Source organism: Callithrix jacchus, chromosome 1 (assembly GCF_049354715.1).
Source record: "Callithrix jacchus isolate 240 chromosome 1, calJac240_pri, whole genome shotgun sequence".
In the NCBI taxonomy this organism is placed as follows: Eukaryota; Metazoa; Chordata; class Mammalia; order Primates; family Cebidae; genus Callithrix; species Callithrix jacchus.
The window spans coordinates 209,899,416-209,923,316 of NC_133502.1; the positions used below are offsets into that span (position 1 = coordinate 209,899,416).

The window sequence follows — 23,901 nt, forward strand, 5'->3', positions numbered from 1 at the left end:
TGAGCTGCTCCTGCCCTGAGTACCGCCCCTCAGTGCCCAACACCTTGCTGCCTCCTCCACACTTTCCCAACCTGCCAGTGAGAGGCTGCTTTCTGCCTCCAGAGCAACCTCCATCCACCATCCCCAGACTCCTTCCTCCCATCCTGGGGCCGGCTAGCCTGGCTCCTACCATCTCCCCAACATACTTGAATCTTGTCAGTGAACTGAATATAAATGGGTAGTAGAAATATACATAAATGTGAAAGTTGGGTTTTGAGAAACATCTTTTGTAAGAACGGATGCTAAGCATTAGGTCATTCCCGTCTTGCCCAACTAAAACAGAGGCCAGGAGCCAAGAGGGGAAAGCGCTCAGGCTACAGAACATGGCTTCCACGAGCCTGATGGCTGAAACTGCTCATCCCGTGCCCTGAAACCAGCTTCACCTACAACCTCTGAGATAAACTGCTGCCACTCTTGAACTCACGATGCCTACCGCAGTGGCTCATCAATGGAACCTGCCAGCTCCCAACCTTCCTAGGGCCCATGAACTTTCTGAAAGAGGAACAGAAGTATTTCTCCTTGTTATAAAATCTTCAGCCTTCCCTTTGTTCCTCATGTACATGCGGAATTGCAATTCTTCTTCCCAAACTGTTGGAAATGGATGATTGGTGCTGCAAAGAAAAACGAGCACTAAGACAAAGGAATGTTCAGCAACGCAATTTTACTTCCTGGACTGCAGAAAGGGTACTCTCACTAGCCATCTTGCCATGAGAGTACAACGAACAAAGGAAAACATATAATTTTTTTTTTTTTTAAGCATTTGGGGTCATCCTTACTGCTGTGTCTGATCTCCATTGGCTGGAGCCAGACCTCACAATCTAAACTAAAACCCAGTTGGCTAATAACTTAAAACTTTTCCAAACAGGTAAAAGCAGTGGAGAGGCGGGACATGCCTGTGAGCAAGCACTTCCGGCACAGATATCCTGGTTAAAGTGCCAGGACGTAGAATGTACTACGTGCCTGTCAGCATGGCATGTCTAACAGCTACATAGGGTACGGCTTAACAAAGAGTTATCAGCACACTTATTTTTCAACAGGAAGGGAAACTTTAAAAATGAACTTGTCTACTTCCCACAGAAATGAAACATTCGATTTAGAGATTCCTCTCCACGGTTTTGCCTTTGACATACATGATGTCAGAAGTGGGACCCTCCAGAGGAATCGCCAGCCCACAGAACTATGGTGGGAGGAATCCACACTGGTAACCCCTCAGCCCCCTGGTAGATCTTTCTTGAACAAAACTCCAGAATTGGGTTTGCATTCTGTTTTATTTTGGATAAGGTTGGGAGAGGTCTTTCCCCCTTCTGTTTGGAAGATTTCCTGTTAGGAGGAGGGTTTTTCTGTTTTGTTTTGTTTTTGACAGAGTCTCACCCTGTCACCAAGGCTGGAGTAAAGTGGTGTGACCTTGGCTCACTGTAACCTCTGCCTCCCGGGTTCCAGTAATTCTCCTGACTCAGCCTCTGGAGTAGCTGGGATCACAGGCACCTGCCACCATGCCTGGCTAATTTTTATATTTTTAGTAGAGACAGGATTTCACCATATTGGCCAGGCTGGTCTTGAACTCCTGACCTTGTGATTCACCAGCCTCAGCTTCCCAAAGTGCAGAGCCACCACACCCGGCCTAGGAGTGTTATTTTCCTCCTGTTGACCTGGGCTGTGAGGTTTGCACCTCGACAAGTTTAAAAGAGGTGATTTCACCCTCATTTGGAGAAAGCGATCATCCTCCCTGGTAAGCACGTACTTCGCTTCCCATCAGTGCATTTATTGTGCTTTCGTGTACTTGATGTCAAACTAAATTCCCTAGATCAGGCTGAAGGGCAGTGGCTCAATCTCGGCTCACTAAAACCTCTGCCTCCCAGGTTCAAGCAATTCTCCTGCCTCAGCCTCTCGAGTAGTTGGGATTACAGGCACCTGCCACCATTCCCAGCTAATGTTTGTATTTTAGTAGAGATGGGGTTTCACCATGTTGGCCAGGTTGGTCTCAAACTCCTGACCTCAGGTGATTGACCCACCTTGGCCTCCCACAGTGCTGGGATTACAGGCATGAGTCACCACGCCTGGCCCTGGATAACTTTCTTTGTATCAACAAAGTAATAAATCTTGTCACACTGTCAGCTCGCCCTCATGTAGACATAGCTTAGCTTTTACATACATAAGTCTCCAATATAAGAAAGGCCATGGCTGGGCGCGGTGGCTCATGCCTGTAATCCCAGCACCTTGGGAGTCTGAGGTGGGTGGATCACGAGGTCAAGAGATGGAGACCATCCTGGTCAACGTGGTGAAACCCCGTCTCTACTGAAAATAAAAAATAAAAAAATTAGCTGGGCATGGTGGCGCATGCCCATAATCCCAACTCAGGAGGCTGAGGCAGGAGAATTGCCTGAACCCAGGAGGCGGAGGTTGCGGTGAGCCGAGATCACACCATTGCACTCCAGCCTGGGTAACAAGAGCGAAACTCCGTCTCAAAAAAAAAAAAAAAAAAGAAGAAAGAAAGGCCAGGCATGGTGGATGAGGTCATTGGGGTGGTTCCTAATTCAATATGTCTGATGTCCTTATAAAGGGTGGATTTAGGCCGGGCGTGGTGGCTCATACCTGTAATCCCAGCACTTTGGGAGGCCGAGGCGGGCAGATCATGAGGTCAGGAAATCGAGACCATCATGGCCAACAAGGTGAAACGCCATCTCTACTAAAATGCAAAAATTAGCCAGGCATGGTGACATGTGCCTGTAGTCCTAGCTACTCGGGAGGCTGAGGCCAGAGAATCGCTTGAACCTGGGAGGCAGAAGTTGCAGTGAGCTGAGATCATGCCATTGCATTCCAGCCTGGGTGACAAAGTGAGACACTGTCTCAAAAAAAAAAAAAAAAAATAGTATTTCATTTTATTCCTCTACATATAAAGCCAATTCAAATTGTCACTGGATGAGTAGGTTTGAAACCTTTCTGAGAGTATTGAGCACAATCTCACTACTGTATTCTTGAAATATCACATACATTTTTTATTAAAAGTAATTCGCTCTAATTTTTAAAATAATCTACTTGTCAGGAGCGAATTGCTTTGCTGGCGTCTGTGATCAGCTGGAGATGGCGGTGAACGGCCTGGTTGTATTTCTTGGAAGATCTTTTATTCCGATGCTCAGCCCAGGTCTCTGCCTTCCTTAGAGACTAAGGCTCATCCATCAGTTTCTCTGATTCAGGAAGAGCAGGGGAGTTGAATGGAGCAGGGAGTGAGAGAGTGGAAAGAGGGCACAGGAGGAGGCCTGGGGACCGGGGACAATGACGGCAGCGGGGGATGGAGGAGGTGGGAGAGAGAGGGAGGCTGTGAGGAGGAAAGGGAGAGACAGAGCTGGGCGCCCTGGGGGGAGCAGGGAACCCAGAGGAGGCTCTGAGCAGAGGAAAAGGCAAGGCCCAGGGGAAGAGGGGAGGAGGGGAGGCCCATGGGGCACTGGGCAGAGGGAGGAGGCCCTCACCTGGAGAATGGCCTGCAGCCTCCCACTCAGGGCTTGGCTGTGCTCATTTAGGTCCTCCCAGGGTTTGAAGCGGCGTCTGCGGTGATCCACAAAGGTGTCCCAGCAGTGACTAAACTCTGAAACGGGACAGGGGAGATAAGTCCCGTTCCCCTTTGGGGAGGGGGAGGCACCTAGGGCCCTGACTCTCAGGACAGACTCCCACATGCTGGTTTGAGTCCCTCCTTTCCCTCCGCCTCCCCTAGGGACTTCCCTCCTTCATCAGGCACTTCCTTCCCATTGGAATCGGAGCCAGCCCAGGTCTCACTGTTTCTGGAAGTCCTAAGTCCCTCTTCCACTTCCAGCCACCCTCTCTTCCCACCCTGCGCCCCCATCTCCTGGCCTGGCCTCTCTCTTCCCATAGACCCCAAAGTCAGGCCCAGTGTGCAGCCCTCACCTATGCAGGCAGCAGCCCAAGGCCTCTCCCCCAGGGATGCCCGCCCTCCCCACTTTCTAGTAACTCCCGAGGGCCCTCTCCTGCCCCGGCTGACCCCACCCCACTCCAGGCTTCCATTCTCACCACTGTATTTCATCATGGAAATTGGGGCCCCAGCTCTGTCCAGCCTGCGCAGCCCCTCCTCATGTCCTGGGCAATAATCATAAATGCGGGCAGCGAAGATGCGCAGGTTCACGTGTGGGTTCTCTTGAAGAAATTCAGCCACCTTCTCGGCACAGCAGAAGCAGGGGCTCCAGGAGATGAAGCAGGTGACCCTGTAGCGCTGGGCCGGGTCCAGCTTCCAAAACAAAATCAGATCCAGGAGGCACAGCTCTGCATGGCGGCCTTCAGGGAAACTGAGACTATTTGAAGCCTAGAAAAGAAAGCAAGGTGTGAGGCGTCTTTTGTGAGCAGGGAGGGACAGCCCGGATCAGAGAGGCTGGGTGCGGGGCAGCCTCCAACACAAGATTAGAAGGGGCACCAAACCCTAGTTATCAAGATGATTTCATTTTCTTCTTCTTCTTTTCTTTTCTTTTTTTTTTTTTTTTTTTTTTGAGAGACAAAGAGTCTGGTTCTGTCTCCGAGGCTAGAGTGCAATGGTGCGATCTCAGCTCACTGCAACCTCCACCTCTTGGGCTGAAGCGATTCTTGTGCCTCAGCCTACCCAATAGCTGGGACTACAGGCACGCGCCACCATGCCTCGCTAATTTTTATATTTTTAGTAGAGACGGGGTTTCACCATGGTGGCCAGGCTGATCTTGAACTCCGGACCTCAAGTGATGCTCTCGCCTTGGCCTCCCAAACTGCTGGGATTACAGGTGTGAGCCACCACACCCAACCTGATTTTGAAAATGATGCATTACTTTTATTTGACATTGTGAAGGGATTTCTCTGATACCGAGTTTTTGGAGCATGGTCTCATTTTGGACCTGAGGTCAGTGCCTTCAGGACCCTCTCTTCAGGGCCCCTTCAGGGAGGGGCTGCAGAGCTAGGGGAGGGAGGACAGATGCCGTTGAGCTGCGTCTGAATCCCTTGTGGGGAGACTGACCTCTATACCCATCGTTTCATCTCAGCCCACCCCTTCTGTGACCTATAATTCTAGAAGCTTCCCCCTGTATTGAGTCTAAGGATGACATAGACTGAGGCCAGAGGGCTCCCTTTGCAGGGAGAAATGGGGATGAGGAGCTCCCAGTAGGATTAACCCCAAATGGGGAAGGCCCCAGTCATGGGGTGACTGTCCTTGTTGAGCCCAAGGAATTATGGCATTTTGTCCAAACACAAGTGCAGGATTTTCCATTTCGATGAGGAACTAGTGAAGCCCAGGAGGCCAGTGTGGAGAGGACTCGGGGGAGAAGGGAGGACACGATCTGTGCTGAGAAGGGGCTGTGGGTCATTCTGGGGGGAGTCCTGTCCCACGGGATAGGCGGTGTGGAGACCTAAAAAGTAGCTTCCAAGCAGTGTGTGTGGGCCCAGCAGGGCCTACATTGAGCTCATAAAGCCCGTAGGAGCCGCCATGTCTAGCACCAGAGCTGAGCGGAATCAGGCCTCTCTAACCAGGGGCTGTGCCGGGCGGGGGCCAGGGAAGATCATCCCTCGGGCTCAGGGCCCCTTGGCCTGGCCTGTCCCGGCTCCTCCCCAAATGCTGGCCATCCCTGCATCCTGATGTGGGCCTGTTCTGGCCTTGCTGTGGGCTCCACCCTGGTCAGGAAAGAATCCCTGATCGGCCTTTCCTGCCTCAGTCTCTCTCCCCACGGGATGTAGCCCAGGAGCAGGCACTGGGGAATCCTGGCCTTGTGAGGTCAGGGAGGCCCTGAGCCCTCAAATCCCACCGTTCTAATGATTCCTGGTGGGAGTTGCGTCTGGGAGGGATCCTGGGAGGGTCTCAGGAAGCGCTTTGCCTTTGACCGCACCTGGCCCTGGTGCAGACCCTTTTCCTCTGCCCGGACCCTCTCAGAGGACAGCAGGAGGGGGGATGGCTGAGCCCTGGACCCGGGGGTGACTCTGGACTAGTGGTGCCCCCGAGACACATGGCCGGTTAGGTATGTGGGGCTGGAAGCTGCTGATCCTGGAGAGTCACTGAAGCCGAGGTCTCCCTGAACCCCAGGCCCAAGCAGCAGCAGTGCAGGAAGCACAGGTCAGACAGTCTGAGGGACCCCACAGGTCCCACCCGGAACCTTCTAGGCATGTGTGTCCCTCGGTGGGGAGGGCCCTGCGTGGATGCGGGTGGTTGGTGATCACCTCGTTGAGTATGAAGCCCCTGTGCTGGTGCAGCGGGACCCAGGTGCCACTGTGCAGGTGCTCCACCTCGTAACACAGGTAGGTCTGGTGCCGTCCAAGGACCAAAGGGTCATTGGTAAAGTTGTAAGTGAATGTGCCTGGATCCATCAGGTGTCTGTGGACAGCGGGAGAAAAGCCCAGAAAAGTAAGAGCCCTCCTGGACTGCCCCGCCTCCCCCTCCCTCCCCACGCTTTCCCTCAGGCACCCCAAATTCCTTCCCCCTGCTCCCCACATCCCTTGGCACCCACCGCTCAGGAGGGGCTCCCGCTCACGTGCTGGAATCTCCAAAACTCCTCCTCTGAGGGGGCCCCTTCTGGGGCTCACTGGGACATCCCTGTAGCCCTGGGGCCTGTCGGGGCCTTGTCAGGGTCTCCCAGGGTCAGCTCCGTGTGCTCAGACCCTCTGGGGAGGCCCCTGCCCCTCTCCCTGAGCTAGAGCTGGGTCTCCTTCCCTGGCCTCACCATGCAACCCAGTCCTGGCTCTGCTCACCCTCAGTCCCTGCTGGAGATGGACCCTCTGGGGCTTCCCTCCTGCAAGCAGGGTTAATATTACCATACCCAGCATTGGGGCAGAGACGCTCCTGAGTGGGACCAGCAGGAGAGCCTGCTAGGGACTGTTTTTGGATAATTCACAGGATTCTTCTGTTGCCCAAAAAACACGTGTCCTCACAAGACCACACATTTTGAAAAGAAAAGTGAACTCTCAGCGCCCAGTGCAGAGGCTCTTCCAACACAGAAGCGCCAGGGCTTCTCCCCGGACTGGACAGAGGGGAGGACGTGACCTCTGATGGGACTCTGCAGAGCCTGGGACCGGGAGGAGTCTGGCTGGGGAAGCCATGGGCATCAGCTGAGGGGTCACGTGGGGACCCCTAAAGAGGCCCGGAGAGAGTGACAAGAGGAGCAGCCAGGGGCAGGGAGCCTGTCGGGGCTAAGGAGCAGCTCAGGAGTGTGGGGTGCAGGAGGAATGGGGTGGGTGGAGCACGCAGGAAGGTCTGGGTGGAGGGGCTGTGAGGGTCAGGTCAGGACCCCCTGGGAGACACACACACAGGACAGGAACCCCTCCCTCGTCCCCCAGGCCGACCCACAATGACTGCATGTTGCCATGGGCTGCACTGTTTCTCCCCAAAATCCACATATTGAAGTCCCAACCCCCACTGCCTCAAAGTGTGGCTTTGAAAACAGGTCCTTTCTTTTTTGTTTGAGAAGTTTCGATCTTTCCCCCAGGCTGGAGTGCGGTGCCACAGTCTGGACTCACTGCAACTTCTGCCTCCTGGGTTCAAGCCATTCTCCTGCCTGAGCCTCCAGTAGCTGGGATTACAGGCTTACACTACCAGCCTGGCTAGTTGTATTTTTGGTAGAGACGGGGCTTGGCCAAGTTGGCCAGGCTGATCTCGAACCCCTGACCTCAGGTAGACCCGCCTCACACTCCCAGAGTACTGGGATTACAGGCATGAACCTCTGCACCCAGCCTGGAGACAGGTCCTTTCATCAGATGATGAATGTAAATGAGACCTCTAGGGTGGGCCTAAATTCACTTGGCTGCGGTCCTAAACCTGGAGGACCTTTGGAGGCAGAGAGACACCAGGGGAGCAGGTGCAGAGAGGAAACGCCACAGAGGACATGGCTGGGAGGGACCCCTGCCAGCCAGGAGGAGCAGCCTCGGGCCTCAGAGGAAACAACCCAGCCGACGGCTCCACCTTGAACTTGCAGCCTCCACATCTGTGAGAAAATAAACAGCTGCCCTGTGGGTGCCCGGCCCGGGGCCATTTTCTACGGCAGCCGAAGCCTGAAGCTCTGTTTCCACAAAGGCGGCTCCTTCTCAGGGGCTCAGTTCAGGCTTTAAAGCTGTTGCTCAAAGCTGCCAACAGTCAGACTTATGAATATTCACACCCATTTATGACAAATTTGGTTATGCCAGGGAGATGGAAGGAGCAGGCTAGGCCTCCCAGGCTGAGGGGAGGGTGGCCTTGGGGGTAGATGGAGGTCACTCTGGAGGCAGAAGGGGCCTCTCACTCACAGGAAGGGCCCAGGAAAGCAGGGGAGACAGCGAGGTGGAGGGAGCAGAGGTGAGGGTGAGGGTGCGGGTGGGGGATGTGACCATGAGGGCAGGAAGTGGGCAGGAGGGAGGGCAGGAGGGCTCAGCCAGGAGGGGACCTGCTCTGGGACAGAGGGGAGGCCTCAGGAGGATGAGCGGGAGTTGAGAGGAGAGAGGTGATGAGGCCGGAGGGAGCCCTCACCTGAGAACCTCCCCCAGGGTGATGAGCAGTAACTTATAATGCTTAGGCAGCGCATTCCAAGGCGTGAATGGCTCTCTTTGGTTTTTTACGAAATTGTCCCAACAGTGTTGAAATTCTGAGAAAAAGAAGACAGAACGCAGTCAGACCCAGCTGGCCTCTCTCCTGTGACCCTGGGGCCCTCCCCTCCCAGACCTACTCCCGGATGCTAGTTACAGACAGTGCCAGACCTGACCCCACAGGCTCCCCTGGGACACTTGGCCTCTGCTGGCATCACAGACCCACCCATCGCAGACCCTCATGCACTCCCTCCCACACCCCTGAACCCCTACTTCTCACCACCATAACTCATGATCTTCATGGTGGCATGAGGATTCTTTTTTTTCTGACACAGTCTGCGAAGCTCCTTCTGGTAATGTGGGTCCCAGAAGTAGTAGAGGCGGGCCACGAAGATGGTCAGGGTGACCTTCCCGTCCCTGGCCAGGAACTCAGCCACATTCCTTGCACACACTGGGCAGGGGCTCCAGGACACAAACCAGGTGACCTCGTACTCCTGGTCACTATACAGCTTCCACTTTCGGAACCAATGGAGGAATCTCATCTCTGCGTGGTGTTGAGGCTTCAAATAGACCTGGGAGAAGAGGAGGGGGCAGGGGAAGCTATGGGACACTGAGCAGGAGGAGTGCAGGGGTGGGGCAGGGGGAGGAGGGGCCAGGACAGCCCAGGGGATCTTGTTCATTGAAGCTCCTTTCCTCCAACCCCCCTCTTTGGCTTGACAGTCTGTCTGCTCCAAAGCTCATGTTCAGTGTTAATTGGTATTGCAATGGCCTTAAGAGGTGGCACCGACACTTGGCTATGAGGCTGTGGGTGCCGGCTCCACTGGATGGGTACCACTGGGGTTGTTATTCAAGGGTGACTTCAGCCCCTCTCTCTGTCTCTTCCCCTCCAGCTGGAGGGGCAGCGTGTCAGACTAAACTTCATTGAAGCTCCTTTCCTCCAACCCCCCTCTTTGGCTTGACAGTCTGTCTGCTCCAAAGCTCATGTTCAGTGTTAATTGGTATTGCAATGGCCTTAAGAGGTGGCACCGACACTTGGCTATGAGGCTGTGGGTGCCGGCTCCACTGGATGGGTACCACTGGGGTTGTTATTCAAGGGTGACTTCAGCCCCTCTCTCTGTCTCTTCCCCTCCAGCTGGAGGGGCAGCGTGTCAGACTAAACTCCTGCTTCCTCTGTCCCCTGTGGTGGAGCAGCAGTGACTCCACATCCCAGGCCGCTCTGTCTGCAGCATCCCCTGAGTTTCTCCCAACAACCTTCACCCCCACGTGATGATGCAGCTCGCAGGCCCCGGAAACTTGCTGGTGCCTTGACATTGGACTTCCCAGAGTCCAGAACTGGAGCCAACACATTTCCGTTCATTGTAAATTTCCCCGTCTCAGTCATGCTGTTGAAGCATCACCGGGTGCACTAAGACACATGCTTCCCTTCTGTTGGTAGTTTTCCTAGCCCTGTTCATGGCCTCATGCGTGAATTCTGGCATCCATTCTCCCAGGCATTCGTTCACCAGACATGCTCAGCCCCTGCTGTGTCCTGGCCCTCTGGGGTCGGCCTCGTTCCCTGCCTGCTGTCTGCTGGGGAGGCCGCTGGACCTGTGCTGTCCCATGTCGGGAGGGGGGCACTGGCCACGGGGGCTACAGAGCACGTGAAATGGAGCCTGATGAGAGACTTGGCCACAAGAAAAATACACCACTAATTTCTCTCTCTCTCTCTCTCTCTCTGAGTCAGAGTTTCCTCTTGTTGCTCAGGCTAGTGTGCAATGGTGTAATCTCAGCTCACCACAACCTCTGCCTTACGGGTTCTAGCGATTATCCTGCCTCAGCCTCTGGAGTATCTGGGATTACAGGTCCACCACCACGCCTGGCTAATTTTTTTGTATTTTTAGTAGAGACTGTGTTTCACCATGTCGGCCAGGCTGGTTTTGAACATCTAACCTCAGGTGAGCTTCCTGCCTCGGCCTCCCAAAGTGCTGGGATTACAGGCACGAGCCACTGTGCGTGGCCTACACCACTCATTTCAAAGACTCAGTGTGATAAGAAAAAGAAATTTCACTCATGTTAATTAATGTTGAAGTAATATGTTAGCTACATTGGATTCAATAAAATATCAAAATTAGGCTGAGCACAGTGAGTCTGATGCAACAGATTGCTTGAACCTGGGAGTTGGAGGCTTCTGTGAGCCAAGATGCCTCCATTGCACTCCAGCCCGGGCAACAAGAGTGAAACTCCATCTCAAAAAAAGGAAAAAAAGTCCCCGTGAAGAGTCAAAGCCCCTCCACGATCCGATGGTCAAGCAGGAAGGTCAAGCAGAAAGGTCAGACAGGAAGGTCAAGCAGGAAGGTCAGATAAGAAGGTCAAGCAGGAAGGTCAGGCAAGAAGGTCAAGCAGAAAGGTCAGGCAGGAAGGTCAAGCAGAAAGGTCAGGCAGGAAGGTCAAGCAGAAAGGTCAGGCAGGAAGGTCAAGCACGAAGGTCAGACAAGAAGGTCAAGCAGGAAGATCAGGCAGGAAGGTCAAGCAGAAAGGTCAGGCAGGAAGGTCAAGCAGAAAGGTCTGGCAGGAAGGTCAAGCACGAAGGTCAGACAAGAAGGTCAAGCACGAAGGTCAGGCAAGAAGGTCAAGCAGGAAGATCAGGCAGGAAGGTCAAGCAGAAAGGTCAGGCAGGAAGGTCAAGCAGAAAGGTCAGACAGGAAGGTCAAGCAGGAAGGTCAGGCAGGAAGGTCAAGCAGGAAGGTCAGGCAGGAAGGTCAAGCAGAAAGGTCAGGCAGGAAGGTCAAGCAGAAAGGTCAGGCAGGAAGGTCAAGCAGAAAGATCAGGCAGGAAGGTCAAGCAGAAAGGTCAGGCAGGAAGGTCAAGCAGAAAGATCAGGCAGGAAGGTCAAGCAGAAAGGTCAGGCAGGAAGGTCAAGCAGAAAGATCAGGCAGGAAGGTCAAGCAGAAAGGTCAGACAGGAAGGTCAAGCAGGAAGGTCAGACAGGAAGGTCAAGCAGAAAGGTCAGGCAGGAAGGTCAGGTAGGAAGGTCAAACTGGAAGGACAGGGCCACAGACTTGAAAAATGTGGGAGAAAAGCCCACTACCAGGCATTTCACTGATCAGTGCGTGCTTTGCTTCCCCAGCTGGCTTAGCTCCTGCCTGCAAATTAATTGGAGTCTGGGTACCTTGCCTTCAAAGATGTTTGCAACCAAAGGGGAACTTGAGCGGTCGTTTGTTTTCATTTTCACTTCGTAGCACAGCCAGACGGTGTTCCGATCAGAAAGGATGGGTCTATTATAAAAGTCTTTGAAGAATGTGTCTGGATCCATTTGCACAACTGTGTTTCTGAAGACACAAGAGAGAAACCAGCCAATATGGAGAGCGCTCCCTGGAGCCCTCCGGGCTGATGTCCACTCTGCACAGCTCCCTGGACAACCCTGGGCCACCCCCATCCCTCCACAGGCCTGAGAATTTCTGCTGCCTGCCCAGGCAGAAAGACCAGGGAGATGGCTGGGTGTCTTATGCCTGTAATCCCAGTACTGTGGGAGGCCGAGGTGGGCGGATCATGAGGTCAGGAGTTTGAGACCATCCTGGCCAACATGGTGAAACCCTGTCTCTACTAAAATACAAAAAGTTAGCCGGGTGTGGTAGTGCCATGCCTGTAATTTCAGCTACTAGGGAGGCTGAGGCAGGGGAATCTTGAACCTGGGAGGCATTAGGCCAGAGAAATGCTGTGGGAGGTTGCCAGGGTCATCCAATTGCACTCTAGCCTGGCGACACAGCAAGACTGCATCTCAAAAATAAAAAAAGACCATGGAGAGAACAAGAGAAGGGGATGGTGGTGGGGGCAGCAGGGCCAGGGTGACCTCTCCCTGCTCAGGGCCCAACTCTGGTCTTTCCATGGGTACATTCTTTCCAATATTTCCCACTCTCCAAACCATTAGGAAAATGCAAAAGAGAATAAAGTTCTTGCCTGAGCGTTATGGCTCATGCCTGTAATCCCAGCACTTTGGGAAGCTGAGGCAGGCAGATCACTTGAGGACAGGAGTTTGAGACCAGCCTGGCCAACATGGTGAAACCCCATCTCTACTAAAAATACAAAAGAATGAGCCAGGCATGGTGGCAGGTGCCTGTAATCTCAGATACTCTGGAGGCTGACGCAGGAGAATCACTGGAAACTGCCAGTCAGAGGTTGCAGTGAGCTGAGATGGCGCCACTGCACTCCAGCCTGGGTGACAAGAGTAAAACTCTGTCTAGAAAAAAAAAAGAATGAAACTCTTCACCCTCAAATGATAGCTTTTAACCTTTCAGCTCAGTTCCTTCCTGACATTTCAACTCTGTATATTATTATTTTTAGATCATGGCAGAACTGAAACCTGAGGCCCAGGCCACTCTTGTAAGTGCTGTGAGGTTCTGAGCTCATATGATGATGACCTGGGCCTGCAGGGACCATTCCCATCTTACACAGGAGGTGCCAGAGGTGCAGAGAGGCAGGACATGGAGCTGGGCAGAGGGAGCTGGGGCCCCTTTCCAGGACAGCCCTGTCCAGCCTCTGTAGCACGGGTCCTGCAGGAGGGAGCCATTGTGGATCAGGCTCTCTTTTCACTAAGTTTTCAAGTAAAAGCATTTCTCCTGATCATTGAGTCTTTTCCCTATATTTTGAGTTATGGCGATTGTGGAGGAAGAGCGTGTGTTTGGGGTCATCTGCATCCTCCTGTGCCCACAGTGGAGACATCCTTGGGAGGGATGATTTATCTTGTGCTTCAGAGACCATTCCCTCCCTGACACCCTCACATAAGACTTTGTATTGAAACAAAGTAAATCTTACAGAAAGTTCATCAAAGCACTGTGAATAAAATTCCATAGTGATCCAATCATCCTTTAGTTCAGTTCTCCCCGTTCCAGAGGCCAGGAATGGCGGGAAGCACACACAGGGAGCACCCTCCCAAGGTGGGGAGCACCAGCCTGGCCATGGCTTTCAGGGGAGAGTCTCAGCAGGGGGCCTGGGCTGGAACAGGTTGGGGAGGCAGCCCATTCAGAAGCAGCAATGGGGCAGCCACACAGCAGAGCATAGAGCAAGGCTGGGAGTGGGAGCAGTGGGGGAGCCAGAGGAGAGGGAGCCCAGGGCTGGGGATGGGGCAGGGATAGGGGAAGACCAGGGTTGAGACCCGGCAGGGCCGCCAGGCAGGAAGGAGCAGCGGAGGGCAGAGCGGGCAGCGGTACCTGATCTGTGCTTCTGGCCACAGCCTCCTTGGCAGACCTGTCCCTGTTTGTCTGGGACGCTGAGTTTCACTTTTGTTACCAGGGCCCTTGCTGTAAGGCGGCTCTCCCGAAAGTCACCTCCCAGGTCCTGGTGAGGAGGCTCCACCCTCTTCCTTTTGGAGGACTGGGTGGGAGGGCCTGGGGGTGCTTTAGATTCTTGGGGCTCCTTCTTTTCTCTACCTTCCTCAGGCTTGCAGGGGAAGTAGACGGAACCCTGATGGAGACAGCTCACCTCCCATCCCCCCATCCCCAGCTCCCTCCCCAGGTACAGTTTGCAAAGGAACAAAGAAAGGAATAGAAGGGGGTTTGGGGTGCCTATAATTCCAGCACTTTGGGAGGCTGAGGCGGGTGCATCACTTGAGGTCAGGAGTTTGAGACCAACCCGGCCAACTATACTCCAGCCTGGGCAACAAGAGTGAGATTCCGCCTCAAAAAATAAAACGAATGAAAGGAATTGAAGCCACAGAGGGGAATGTGGATCCAGACAAGGGCTGATTCCACAGGCAAGATGCCACTCTCCTAGTGGATAGGGCAGGCTGCTGCCCCCTCCTTATCACCCCGCTGACGTTCCTTTGTCATTCAGCCTCCTGGCAGGACTCTGTGCCTGGTGTGAAGTGAGAAATGGGGTCAGGGCTGGTACTGCATCTCCAGCAGGGCCGGTGCCCATTACCCAGCCCAGTCCCCAGACAACAGTGGGAGAGAAAGATAGTGATCCTGACAGTCAGAGGAGGTCCCAAGCACAGAGAGGCTGACACACTGTCCCCAGGTCACATAGCAAATCAACAGCAGAGCTGGAGTGCTGGCCAGGGCTTCCTGTGCCATCTCTCCCCCGCAGCTAGCTACTTTGAGATCCACCCCGCACACCCCAACAGCCCCCCAGACCCTGCATGATCCCTAGAGTCACAGGAGCTTGGGTGGGCATTTAGAAGGTTCCTGGGAATGACGTCCCCTCCACCCTATCTGTCCTAATGTTGGGGCTACAGTCCATGGAAGATTCCAGAATGAGCAGGATCCTGCCAGGTGAGACATCAGAACTACACACTGCAGTGCTGGTTAATCAGAGCTGAGTCTCCCAGGCTGAGAAGCAGGGAGGATGGAAAGGAGGGTGGAACCCTTTCCCGGTCTTTCCCGCAGGCAGCATTCCCACTGCTCCTCCAGTGAATTCCTTCACCAGACACCCTGTGGTGTCTAGGACTGGCCTTGGCTTAGGCGTTGTCTCCAGGAGGAGGGGAGGCCTGGCCTGGCCACTGTGGCCTGTGTTTGTTGCTGGAAAAGGAGTCCCGATCCGGAGTCCAAGAGTGGGTTCTTAGAACTCTTACGGGAAAGGGCTCGAGGTGAGCCACAAGGCGTGGTGAAGTCATGATCAGTTATTAGAAGCTCCTGCACTACAGACTAGGGACCCCTCAGAAGGCAGAAGGAAGAATGCCCTGGCTTTAAGCTTTTGTCTTTCTTTTTTTTTTTTTTTTTGAGAGGGAGTCTTGCACTGTCACCAGGATGCAGTGCAGTGGCATGATCTCGGCTCACTGCAACCTCCACCTCCTGAGTTCAAGCGATTCTCCTGCCTCAGCCTCCCGAGTAGCTGGGACTACAGGCTTGCACCACGACACCCAGCTATTTTTTTTGTATTTTTAGTAGAGACGGAGTTTCACCATGTTGGCCAGGCTGGTCTCGAACTCCTGACTTCAGGTGATGCACCCACCTCAGCCTCTCAAAGTGCTGGGATTACAGGCATCCCAACCTGCCTTCTATTCCTTTCTTTATTAATTTGCAAACTGTACCTGGGGAGGGAGCTGGGGATGGGAGGATGGGAGGTGAGCTGTCTCCATCAGGGTTCCGTCTACTTCCCCTGCAAGCCTGAGGAAAGTAGAGAAAAGAAGGAGCCCCAAGAATCTAAAGCACCCCCAGGCCCTCCCTCCCAGTCCCCCAAAAGGAAGAGGGTGGAGCCTCCTCACCAGGACCTGGGAGGTGACTTTCAGGAGAGCCGCCTTACAGTAAGGGCCCTGGAAACAAAAGTGAAACTTAGCGCCCCAGACAAACAGGGACAGGTCTGCCAAGGAGGCTGTGGCCAGAAGCACAGATCAGGTACCGCTGCCCGCTCTGCCCTCCGCTGCTCCTTCCTGCCTGGCGGCCCTGCCGGGTCTCAGTCCTGGTCTTCCCCTATCCCTGCCCCATCCCCAGCCCTGGGCTCCCTCTCCTCTGGCTCCCCCGCTGCTCCCACTCCCAGCCTTGCTCTACCCTCTGCTGTGTGGCTGCCCCATTGCTGCTTCTGAATGGGCTGCCTCCCCAACCTGTTCCAGCCCAGGCCCCCTGCTGAGACTCTCCCCTGAAAGCCAAGGCCAGGCTGGTGCTCCCCACCTTGGGAGGGTGCTCCCTGTGTGTGCTTCCCGCCATTCCTGGCCTCTGGAACGGGGAGAACTGAACTAAAGGATGATTGGATCACTATGGAATTTTATTCACAGTGCTTTGATGAACTTTCTGTAAGATTTACTTTGTTTCAATACAAAGTCTTATGTGAGGGTGTCAGGGAGGGAATGGTCTCTGAAGCACAAGATAAATCATCCCTCCCAAGGATGTCTCCACTGTGGGCACAGGAGGATGCAGATGACCCCAAACACATGCTCTTCCTCCACAATCGCCATAACTCAAAATATAGGGAAAAGACTCAATGATCAGGAGAAATGCTTTTACTTGAAAACTTAGTGAAAAGAGAGCCTGATCCACAATGGCTCCCTCCTGCAGGGCCCGTGCTGCAGAGGCTGGACAGGGCTGTCCTGGAAAGGGGCCCCAGCTCCCTCTGCCCAGCTCCATGTCCTGGGCAGGTTACCCTGCCTCTCTGCACCTCTGGTGCCTCCTGTGTAAGATGGGAATGGTCCCTGCAGGCCCAGGTCATCATCACATGAGCTCAGATCCTCCCAGCACTTAGAAGAGTGGGCCTCGGAATGGAGGTGCTATCCTGATTTTTTTTTTTTTTTTTTTTTTAATGACAGGCCTTGCTAGGCACAATGGCTCATGCCTGGAATCCCAAAACTTTGGGAAGCTGAGAGGGGAGGATCACTAGCGGCCAGGAGTTCCAGACCGGCCTGGGCAACATAGGGAGACCCCTTATCTACTAAAACTAAGAATAATAATAATAACATGAATAGGTAAAATGCCAGAAATTAATTGAACTTAAATACTAAGAGCTCTTATTTTGAAGTGGAGAATTTTATTCACTTCTCTTATTTTTGATGGGTTGGAGGATGGGTGGCAGAAATACTGGGAGGATGAGGGGTCTGCCCCTGGAAAGACCAGAGTTAGGCCTGAGCTGGCAGAGGTCACCTTGGCCCTGCTGCCCCTGCCAACATCCCCTCCTCTTCCCCTCTCCCTGGTCTTCCTGTTTGGGAAGGCTGCAGGAATTATCAGGACTAGGAGGCTTGAAATCCTCAGAGGTTTTCCAGAAAGCAGAATAGAAAGTAGAAGGGCAACCACCAAATCAGAGAAGCCAGAGAAAGGAGCTCAGGCCCGCAGGGAGACAAGAAGTGAGCACAGGGGTCTGGGCCCGCAGGAGCACGCTTGGCAACATAATATTACATTTTACAAAGAGAGATCCTGGCCGGGCGCAGTGGCTCACGCCTGTAATCCCAACACTTTGGGAGGCCGAGGAGGGCGAATCACCTGAGGTCAGGAGTTCAAGACCAGCAATAGTGAAACCCTGTCTCTAATAAAAACACAAAAATTAGCTGAGTGTGGTGGCAGGCATCTGTAATCCCAGCTATTTGGGAGGCTGAGGCAGGAGAATCGCTTGAACCTGGAAGGCGGAGGTTGCAGTGAGCCGAGATGAAGCCACCGCACTCCAGACTAGGTGACAGAGTGGGATTCCGTCTCAAAAAAAAAAAAAAACAGTTGGGTTTGAAAAGTGGCTTGAGCCTGGGGTGACTCCAGAAGGTGCTCCCTGCATCTTTGGTTTTCCCCTTTCTGTCGCACAGAAACGTGATGCCTCTGCTAACAGCCGAAACATTCAGCTTACAGTTTAACAACCGGCCTTGCTACCCCAAGAGGACATACTTGTGTTACCAGCTGATGCCACAGAATGGCTCCACTCCTACCAGAGGCTACTTTAAAAACAAGGTGCCACACGGGCTCTATGGGCACAGGACCGGCAGGGGCTAACCCCATCCGATGTGTGCGGAAAATACATGAAATGCCTGCCTAGAAATTTCTCAGTTGCTGACTTAACACCCTGTGTTTTCCTAACCCTCGGTCCCTGCCTGGGTTTTGGCTTAGCTGGGTCTGAGTGGTCCAGCTTCCCTGGGACACTCCCCATCCCTTCCCACCCCCTGACCTCCCAAGAAGCCATCCCTTCTGCAGAATCCCTTCTGTAGAATGCTTCTTCTGCCCCTCTTTGAGGAAGCTGACATTTACTCATTCTCCCGATCTCAGCTCAGTCACTACTTTGGGAAAGCCGCGGGGCAGAGCCACGGTCTGAGTGCAACTCCATCACATCCCTGCCTTCTGCTCTGCTGCCTGCCCTGCCCTGCCCTGCCTCCTCCCCCTAACCCCCCCTCCATCCCCGGCTCTCACCTGCTCTTTAGGATCTCCAGGTTGGACACAGCCTCCTGGGCGGGTGTCCAAAGGCAAAGTCGACAGAGCTTTGGGACTGGGGCATGGAGGTGTCCTCTCCTCCTCTGGATGCTGGATCTTTGTCCAATTTAGAGAAAGCTGTGGAAAACCCGGGACAAATGAATCAACACGCGAGTGCCTGAGTGCAGGGCTGTGTAAACCCAGAAAGGCAGGAAGTGGGTGCTTGCCAGGCTACACACCAGGAAGTTCACCGGACAGACCCCCTCTGCCCCCGCCCCCCTCCCCTCTGCCACAGTCACGTGAATCCTGGCCTCTGTCTTCTTACCTTCCTTCTCTCTGTTCGGGACCCTCTCCAGAACAATCGCCATGCAGAAATTTGCTTTATTGACAAGATTGAGTCCATGGGACTGGACAAAACCCAGTGCTACGAAGTCACCTGTTACCTCACGTGGAGCCCCTGTCCCTCCTGTGCCCAGAAGCTGGTTGCCTTCGCCAAGGCTCAAGTCCATCTGAACCTGCGCATCTTCGCCTCCCGCCTGTACTACCACTGGCTCTTGAGCTGCAAGAAGGGGCTGCAGCTTCTGTGGCAATCCCAGATCCCCGTGGAGGTCATGGGCCTCCCAGGTAGGAAGGAGGCTTTGTAGTTCCAAGAGGCCAAAACGGCGGGGTAGGGGTGGGGATGCGGGTGGGGGGGATCTGTGGGAGGTCAGGAAGGAAGGATTGTGGCCCAGTTGAGACCCAAGATCCGACGCCACCCAGGAGGGAGAATTCCCCAGAGAGAGCACTGTCTAGGGAGAGGAAGAGAGAAGAGGGGAAAGGAAGGAGCTCCTGGCGCTGCAGCTGCTGCCCTGGGCCTGGCCGCTTTCTCCTCTTCCATCTCAGAGTTTACTGACTGCTGGGAAAACTTTGTGGATCACGGGAAACCGCCTCCCTTCAACCCCTCTGAGAAGTTACAGGAGCTAGGTGAAAGAAGTCGGTCCATAAAGAGACGGCTGGAGAAGATAAAGGTGAGACGCTGTCCTGCCGCTGCCCACTGCCTCCTCACCGCCCGCCTCAGCCCCACTCCTGATCACGCCTCTGCCCACTGCTCTTCCCCCTACTTTTTTTTTTTCTTTTCTTTTTTGAAACAGGGTCTCACTCTGTCACCCAGGCCGGAGTACAGTGGTGCGATCTCAGCTCACTGTGCAACCTCCGCCTCCCAGGTTCAAGTGATTCTCATGCTTCAGCCTCCCATGTAGCTGGGATTACAGGCACCCGCCACCATGCCCAGCTGATTTTTTTCATTTTTAGTGGAGATAGGGTTTTACCATGTTGTCCAGGGTGGTCTTGAACTCTTGGTCTCAAGTGATCCACCTGCCGCAGCCTCCCAAAGTGCTGGGATTACAGGTGTGAGCCACCGCATCCGGCCCTGCCACCTGTTTCTTTTTTGTGTTCTCTTACACCAGGGCTCCCAGCTCCTCCCTCTCTCCCTCTTTTGTTCTTTTAGATTCTAGGGGTACATGTGCAGGATTGTTACATGGATATACTGTGTGATGCTGAGGTTTGAGTCACCCCATCTACTGGAACATAGCATCCAATAGGTAGTTTTTCAACCCTGGCCCCCCTCCTGCCCCCACTTCTTTTGGGGTCCCGTGTCTATTATTTCCATCTTTATGTCCATTTGTACCCCTTACCATATACAAAAATTAACTCGGCTTGGACGTGGTAACTCATGCCTGTAATCTCAACATTTTGGGAGGCTGAGGCGGGTGGATCACAAGGTCAGGAGTTCGAGACCAGCCTGGCCAACATGGCGAAACCCCATCTCTACTAAAAATACAAAAATTAGCTGGGTATGGTGGTGGGTGCCTATCATCGCAGCTCCTTGGGAGGCTGAGGCAGGAGAATTGCCTGAATCTGGGAGGTGGAGGTTGCAGTGAACCGATATTGCACCACTGCACTCCAGCCTGAGTGACAGAGCAAGACTCCATCCCGAAAAAGGAAAAAAATTAACTTGAGACGTGTGGGGCATGATGACTCATGCCTGTAATCCCAGCACTTCAGGAGGCCAAGGTGGGTGGATTGCTTGAGCCCAGGAGTTCAAGACCAGCCTGGGCAACATGGCAAATCCACATCTCCACAAAAATACGAAAATCAGCAAGACATGGTGGCATGTACCCATGGTCTCAGCTGTTCGGGAGGGTGAGGTGGGATGATCGAGTGAGCTCTGGGAGGTGAAGGCTGTAGTGAGCCGAGATCATGCCACTGCACTACTGCAGCCTGGGCAACAGAGTGAGACTTCGCTGTTTTTTTTTTTTTTTTTGGAAAAAGGGCTGGGTGTGGTGGCTCACGCCTGTAATCCCGACACTTTGGGAGGCCAAGGCAGGCGGATCACCTGAGGTCAGGAGTTCGAGACAAGGCTGACCAACATGGAGAAACCCTGTCTCTACTAAAAATACAAAATTAACCGGGCATGGTGGCACATACCCATAATCCCAGCTACTCAGGAGGCTCAGGCAGGAGAATTGCTTGAACCTAGGAGGTGGAGGTTGTGATGAGCCAAGATTAGGCCATTGCACTCCAGCCTGGGGAACAAGAGCAAAACTCCATCTCAAAAAAAAAAAAATTAACCCAAGTGAATTAAAGATGTAACTGTAAGACCTCAAACTATAAAAATCTTAGAAAAAGGCTGGGTGTGGTGGCTCACACGTGTAATCTCAGCACTTTGCGAGGCGGAGTCAGGCGGATCACAAGGTCAGGAGACTGAGACCAGCCTGACCAACATGGTGAAACCCTGTCTTTACTAAAAAAAAAATACAAAAAATTAGCCAGGTGTAGTGGTACGTACCTGTAATCAGAGCTACTCAGGAGGCTGAAGCAGAAGAATCACTTGAACCCGGGAGGCAGAGGTTGCGGTGAGCGGAGATTGCACCATCGCACTCCAGCCTGGGGGACAGAGCGAGACTCTGTCTCAAAAAAAAAAAAAATCTTAGAAGAAAACCTGGGAAATATGAAATACTCTGCTGGACACTCGTCTATGCAAAGTATTTATGACTAAATTCTGAAAAGCAAATGCAACCAAACCAGATGTTGGCAATTGCGATCTAATTAAATGGAGCTCCTACAGAGCAAAAGAAACCATCAACAGAGGAAACAGACAGTCTCCCTTGCCTAAGATGCTCTCGTCACCCTCCTGTTTTTCTCCAGGCCTTCCCGGCCCTTCTGGTGCCAGTCCTTTTCTCTTCCTAGAGATCTCATCCTCACAGCTCACTCCTTCCTCCCTGTGTTGTCTTACAGTTGGTGCCTCCTAACTTCTCTCTTTCCCTCTCAACAGTCCCTCGTTGTGGATAATTTAGGGACTGACTTGAGAAATTTGCAGCTTGGACCAGGATCCCCCTCATCATCAAGAAGCCACTGGAGATGACTGTCCCTGGGGCGTGTCATCGCCTCATAGCCTGCTGGCCCCGTGAGCAAGCACCAAGCTCCATAGTGCCTGTTCCTTGCCCCAGACCTGGCCTTACCCAAGTACAAGAAGACCTTTCTTTCCTCCTTTCATTTTGCTTTTCTAAGTGGGTGAATAATTTTATAATTGAAAAAAATAAAGATAATTTTAAAGTCTGTAAATCCGGCCACCAGGTGCACTGGCTCATACCTGTCACCCTAGCAGTTTCGGAGGGTGAGGCGGATGGATCACCTGAGGTCAGGAGTTCGAGACCAGCCTGGCCAACATGGTGAAACCCTAGCTCAACTAAAAATACAAAAATTAGCCAGGCATGGTGGCGGCACCTGTAATCCCAGCTACTTGTGAGGCTGAGCCAGGAGAATCTCACTTGATTCTTTTGGGTTGCAGGGAACTGGGAGACTCTTTTTGGGGGAGCAAAGAAATGGAAGCTCCCTGGCAATTTTGTTCTCTGATACTTCATTTTATTCACCTTTGGAGTTGAATTCTGGGCTTTCTGTAAAATCAATGTACATTTGAAGATGGGAAACGATTCAGTTTTACTAGTGGGATTGCATTTAGTCACCAGCCAGATATAGGACCTTTGAAACAAAATATGAATTCTGAATAACAAGAGGAGTGGGGAAAATATATTTATGTTATTGGAACCTGGCGGGCAGAGGTTGCAGTGAGGCGAGATCGTGTCACTTCACTCCAGCCTGGGTGAAAGAGCGAGACTCCGTCTCAAAAAGAAAAAAAAAGAAAAGAAAAGAAAAGAGAAAAACGTCCATAAATCCTGGGTGTTATGGTTTGAATGGGTCCCCTCTGAAATCCAGATGTTGCCAATGTGATGGTATTAGAGGGGTGACTAAGCCCCTCCCTCATGAACAGGATTAAGGCCCTTATACAGGAGGCTTCTTTAGGGCTGTTGGCCCCACAGGGTTTTCGGGTGTCCGTTATGCTGTGTTGAGGCACAGGATCAGAGAAGAGACAGGACACTGAAGAACTTGAGAAGAGCAGCTGGACTCAGGGGGCCATGCCACCTATGATCGGAGACAGGTGAGGCCCCGAATGTCCAGAAGCATCTGTATTTATTAGGTACAAGGCAGGGGGGTAGGGTCGTGAGTGAGGTCATCTATAGGCTTAGTGATAGGGCATACATAATCATGTAAGTAGCAGGTGAGGGGGCCACCCCATTATGTTGCCTGGGAAGACAGGTGGGCCATGAGCAGTAGGGGGATATGCACAGTAGGGGGCCGTGCCATGCGCAGTAGGGGCTCATGCACAGATAAGGGGTCCACCCCCATTAGGTCTCCGAGGCAAGGAGGTGGGCTGTGTGCAACAGGTGTCATGCACAACACTTCCTATCTGGGGGCTGGAGACTTCAAAGAACTTCTAATAGAAGGATACTGTAAGCCAGTGCAGTGGGAGCTGACAGACTTGTGCTCTTCTCTAAGATATTTATGGGAGGATGATTTGAACTAGCCCAGAAGTGAGAAAAGGCTGACAGGGTGTACAGCTGCTGTGACTGGTCACACCAGAGGGGTTCTTCTCCCTCGGTTATTTGCGGGATCTCAGGCCTGAGGTCTACAGGAACTGGATGCAAGGTGCTACAACTCCTTTATCAAGAGGAGAGGCTCTTGCTCCAAGTCTGCCATACAGAGTATGCCCTTTCAGGCAGGGATGCCACCGCCTGGATCTTTGGTTCTTGTCCTGGTCTGGCTGTTTTCCCATGTACTGCTTCCGCTTTGTGACTCCTCTAGGGACTCCTCCTACTACAAACTACCATATGGTTATATGGAAGGATTATATAAATCAGCGCTAAACATGTCGGTACAGCTCCGACTACAATACATATATGATTATATAGAATAGACTATAATATTTATGTGACTACATAGAAAGATGATATGGAACTAAGTATGCTAGATATAAGTACTAAGTGTGTTTATATAAGCTAGATGTATTAAGCAGTAAGTTACTATATGATTATATAGAAAGATTATATAAAGGAAATCGCTGAGTAATTATTAACACTATAAAATAAGATAGTCTTCAGGCACTAACTGTGCCTGAGGTTTCCACAGCTCTCCTTCCTTGGTGCTGCTCATGTCGGGGGTTACCTACAGGCTTCATTCAGGCACTGGCTCA

General features: G+C 52.8%; 2 protein-coding genes across 5 annotated transcripts; one reads left to right on the forward strand and one right to left on the reverse strand.

The window, feature by feature from the left end:
* Positions 1-3,013: 3,013 nt before the first annotated feature.
* On the reverse strand, positions 3,014-18,534 carry LOC100412662 (DNA dC->dU-editing enzyme APOBEC-3G). 3 transcript variants are annotated; one of them, XM_035270243.3, is made up of 8 exons: positions 18,333-18,534; positions 11,696-11,855; positions 8,828-9,119; positions 8,492-8,606; positions 6,217-6,370; positions 4,063-4,351; positions 3,507-3,622; positions 3,014-3,224 (listed from the first exon to the last, which is right to left on the reverse strand). In XM_035270243.3, exons 2-8 carry the CDS (start codon positions 11,837-11,839, stop codon positions 3,216-3,218), a joined length of 1,119 nt encoding a protein of 372 aa, XP_035126134.3. In that variant the 5' UTR covers positions 11,840-11,855; positions 18,333-18,534; the 3' UTR covers positions 3,014-3,215. The 3 variants fall into 3 exon arrangements, with proteins under 3 accessions (XP_035126134.3, XP_035126163.3, XP_035126225.3); XM_035270272.3 differs by lacking the exon at positions 18,333-18,534 and adding an exon at positions 13,734-13,801; XM_035270334.3 differs by lacking the exon at positions 11,696-11,855.
* On the forward strand, positions 17,745-21,935 carry APOBEC3H (apolipoprotein B mRNA editing enzyme catalytic subunit 3H). 2 transcript variants are annotated; one of them, XM_017963597.5, is made up of 4 exons: positions 17,745-17,879; positions 18,689-18,956; positions 19,215-19,339; positions 21,646-21,935. In XM_017963597.5, exons 1-4 carry the CDS (start codon positions 17,745-17,747, stop codon positions 21,733-21,735), a joined length of 618 nt encoding a protein of 205 aa, XP_017819086.4. In that variant the 3' UTR covers positions 21,736-21,935. The 2 variants fall into 2 exon arrangements, with proteins under 2 accessions (XP_017819086.4, XP_054097608.1); XM_054241633.2 differs by lacking the exon at positions 21,646-21,935 and adding an exon at positions 19,819-20,001.
* The last annotated feature ends 1,966 nt before the right edge of the window (positions 21,936-23,901 follow it).

What these genes read in the sequence shown, in the direction of transcription:
- LOC100412662 (XM_035270243.3), bottom strand. Translation starts at nt 11,839, where the DNA reads ATGGATCCAGACACATTCTTCAAAGACTTTTATAATAGACCCATCCTT. An exon ending in CAAACATCTTTGAAGGCAAG is followed by an intron (nt 9,120 to 11,695) that starts GTACCCAGACTC and finishes CTCTTCTCCCAG; the next exon opens with GTCTATTTGAAGCCTCAACA. An exon ending in ACCCTGGGGGAGGTTCTCAG is followed by an intron (nt 6,371 to 8,491) that starts GTGAGGGCTCCC and finishes CGCTGTCCACAG; the next exon opens with ACACCTGATGGATCCAGGCA.
- APOBEC3H (XM_017963597.5), top strand. Translation starts at nt 17,745, where the DNA reads ATGCCTCTGCTAACAGCCGAAACATTCAGCTTACAGTTTAACAACCGG. An exon ending in GGAGGTCATGGGCCTCCCAG is followed by an intron (nt 18,957 to 19,214) that starts GTAGGAAGGAGG and finishes CTTCCATCTCAG; the next exon opens with AGTTTACTGACTGCTGGGAA. An exon ending in GACGGCTGGAGAAGATAAAG is followed by an intron (nt 19,340 to 21,645) that starts GTGAGACGCTGT and finishes CCCTCTCAACAG; the next exon opens with TCCCTCGTTGTGGATAATTT.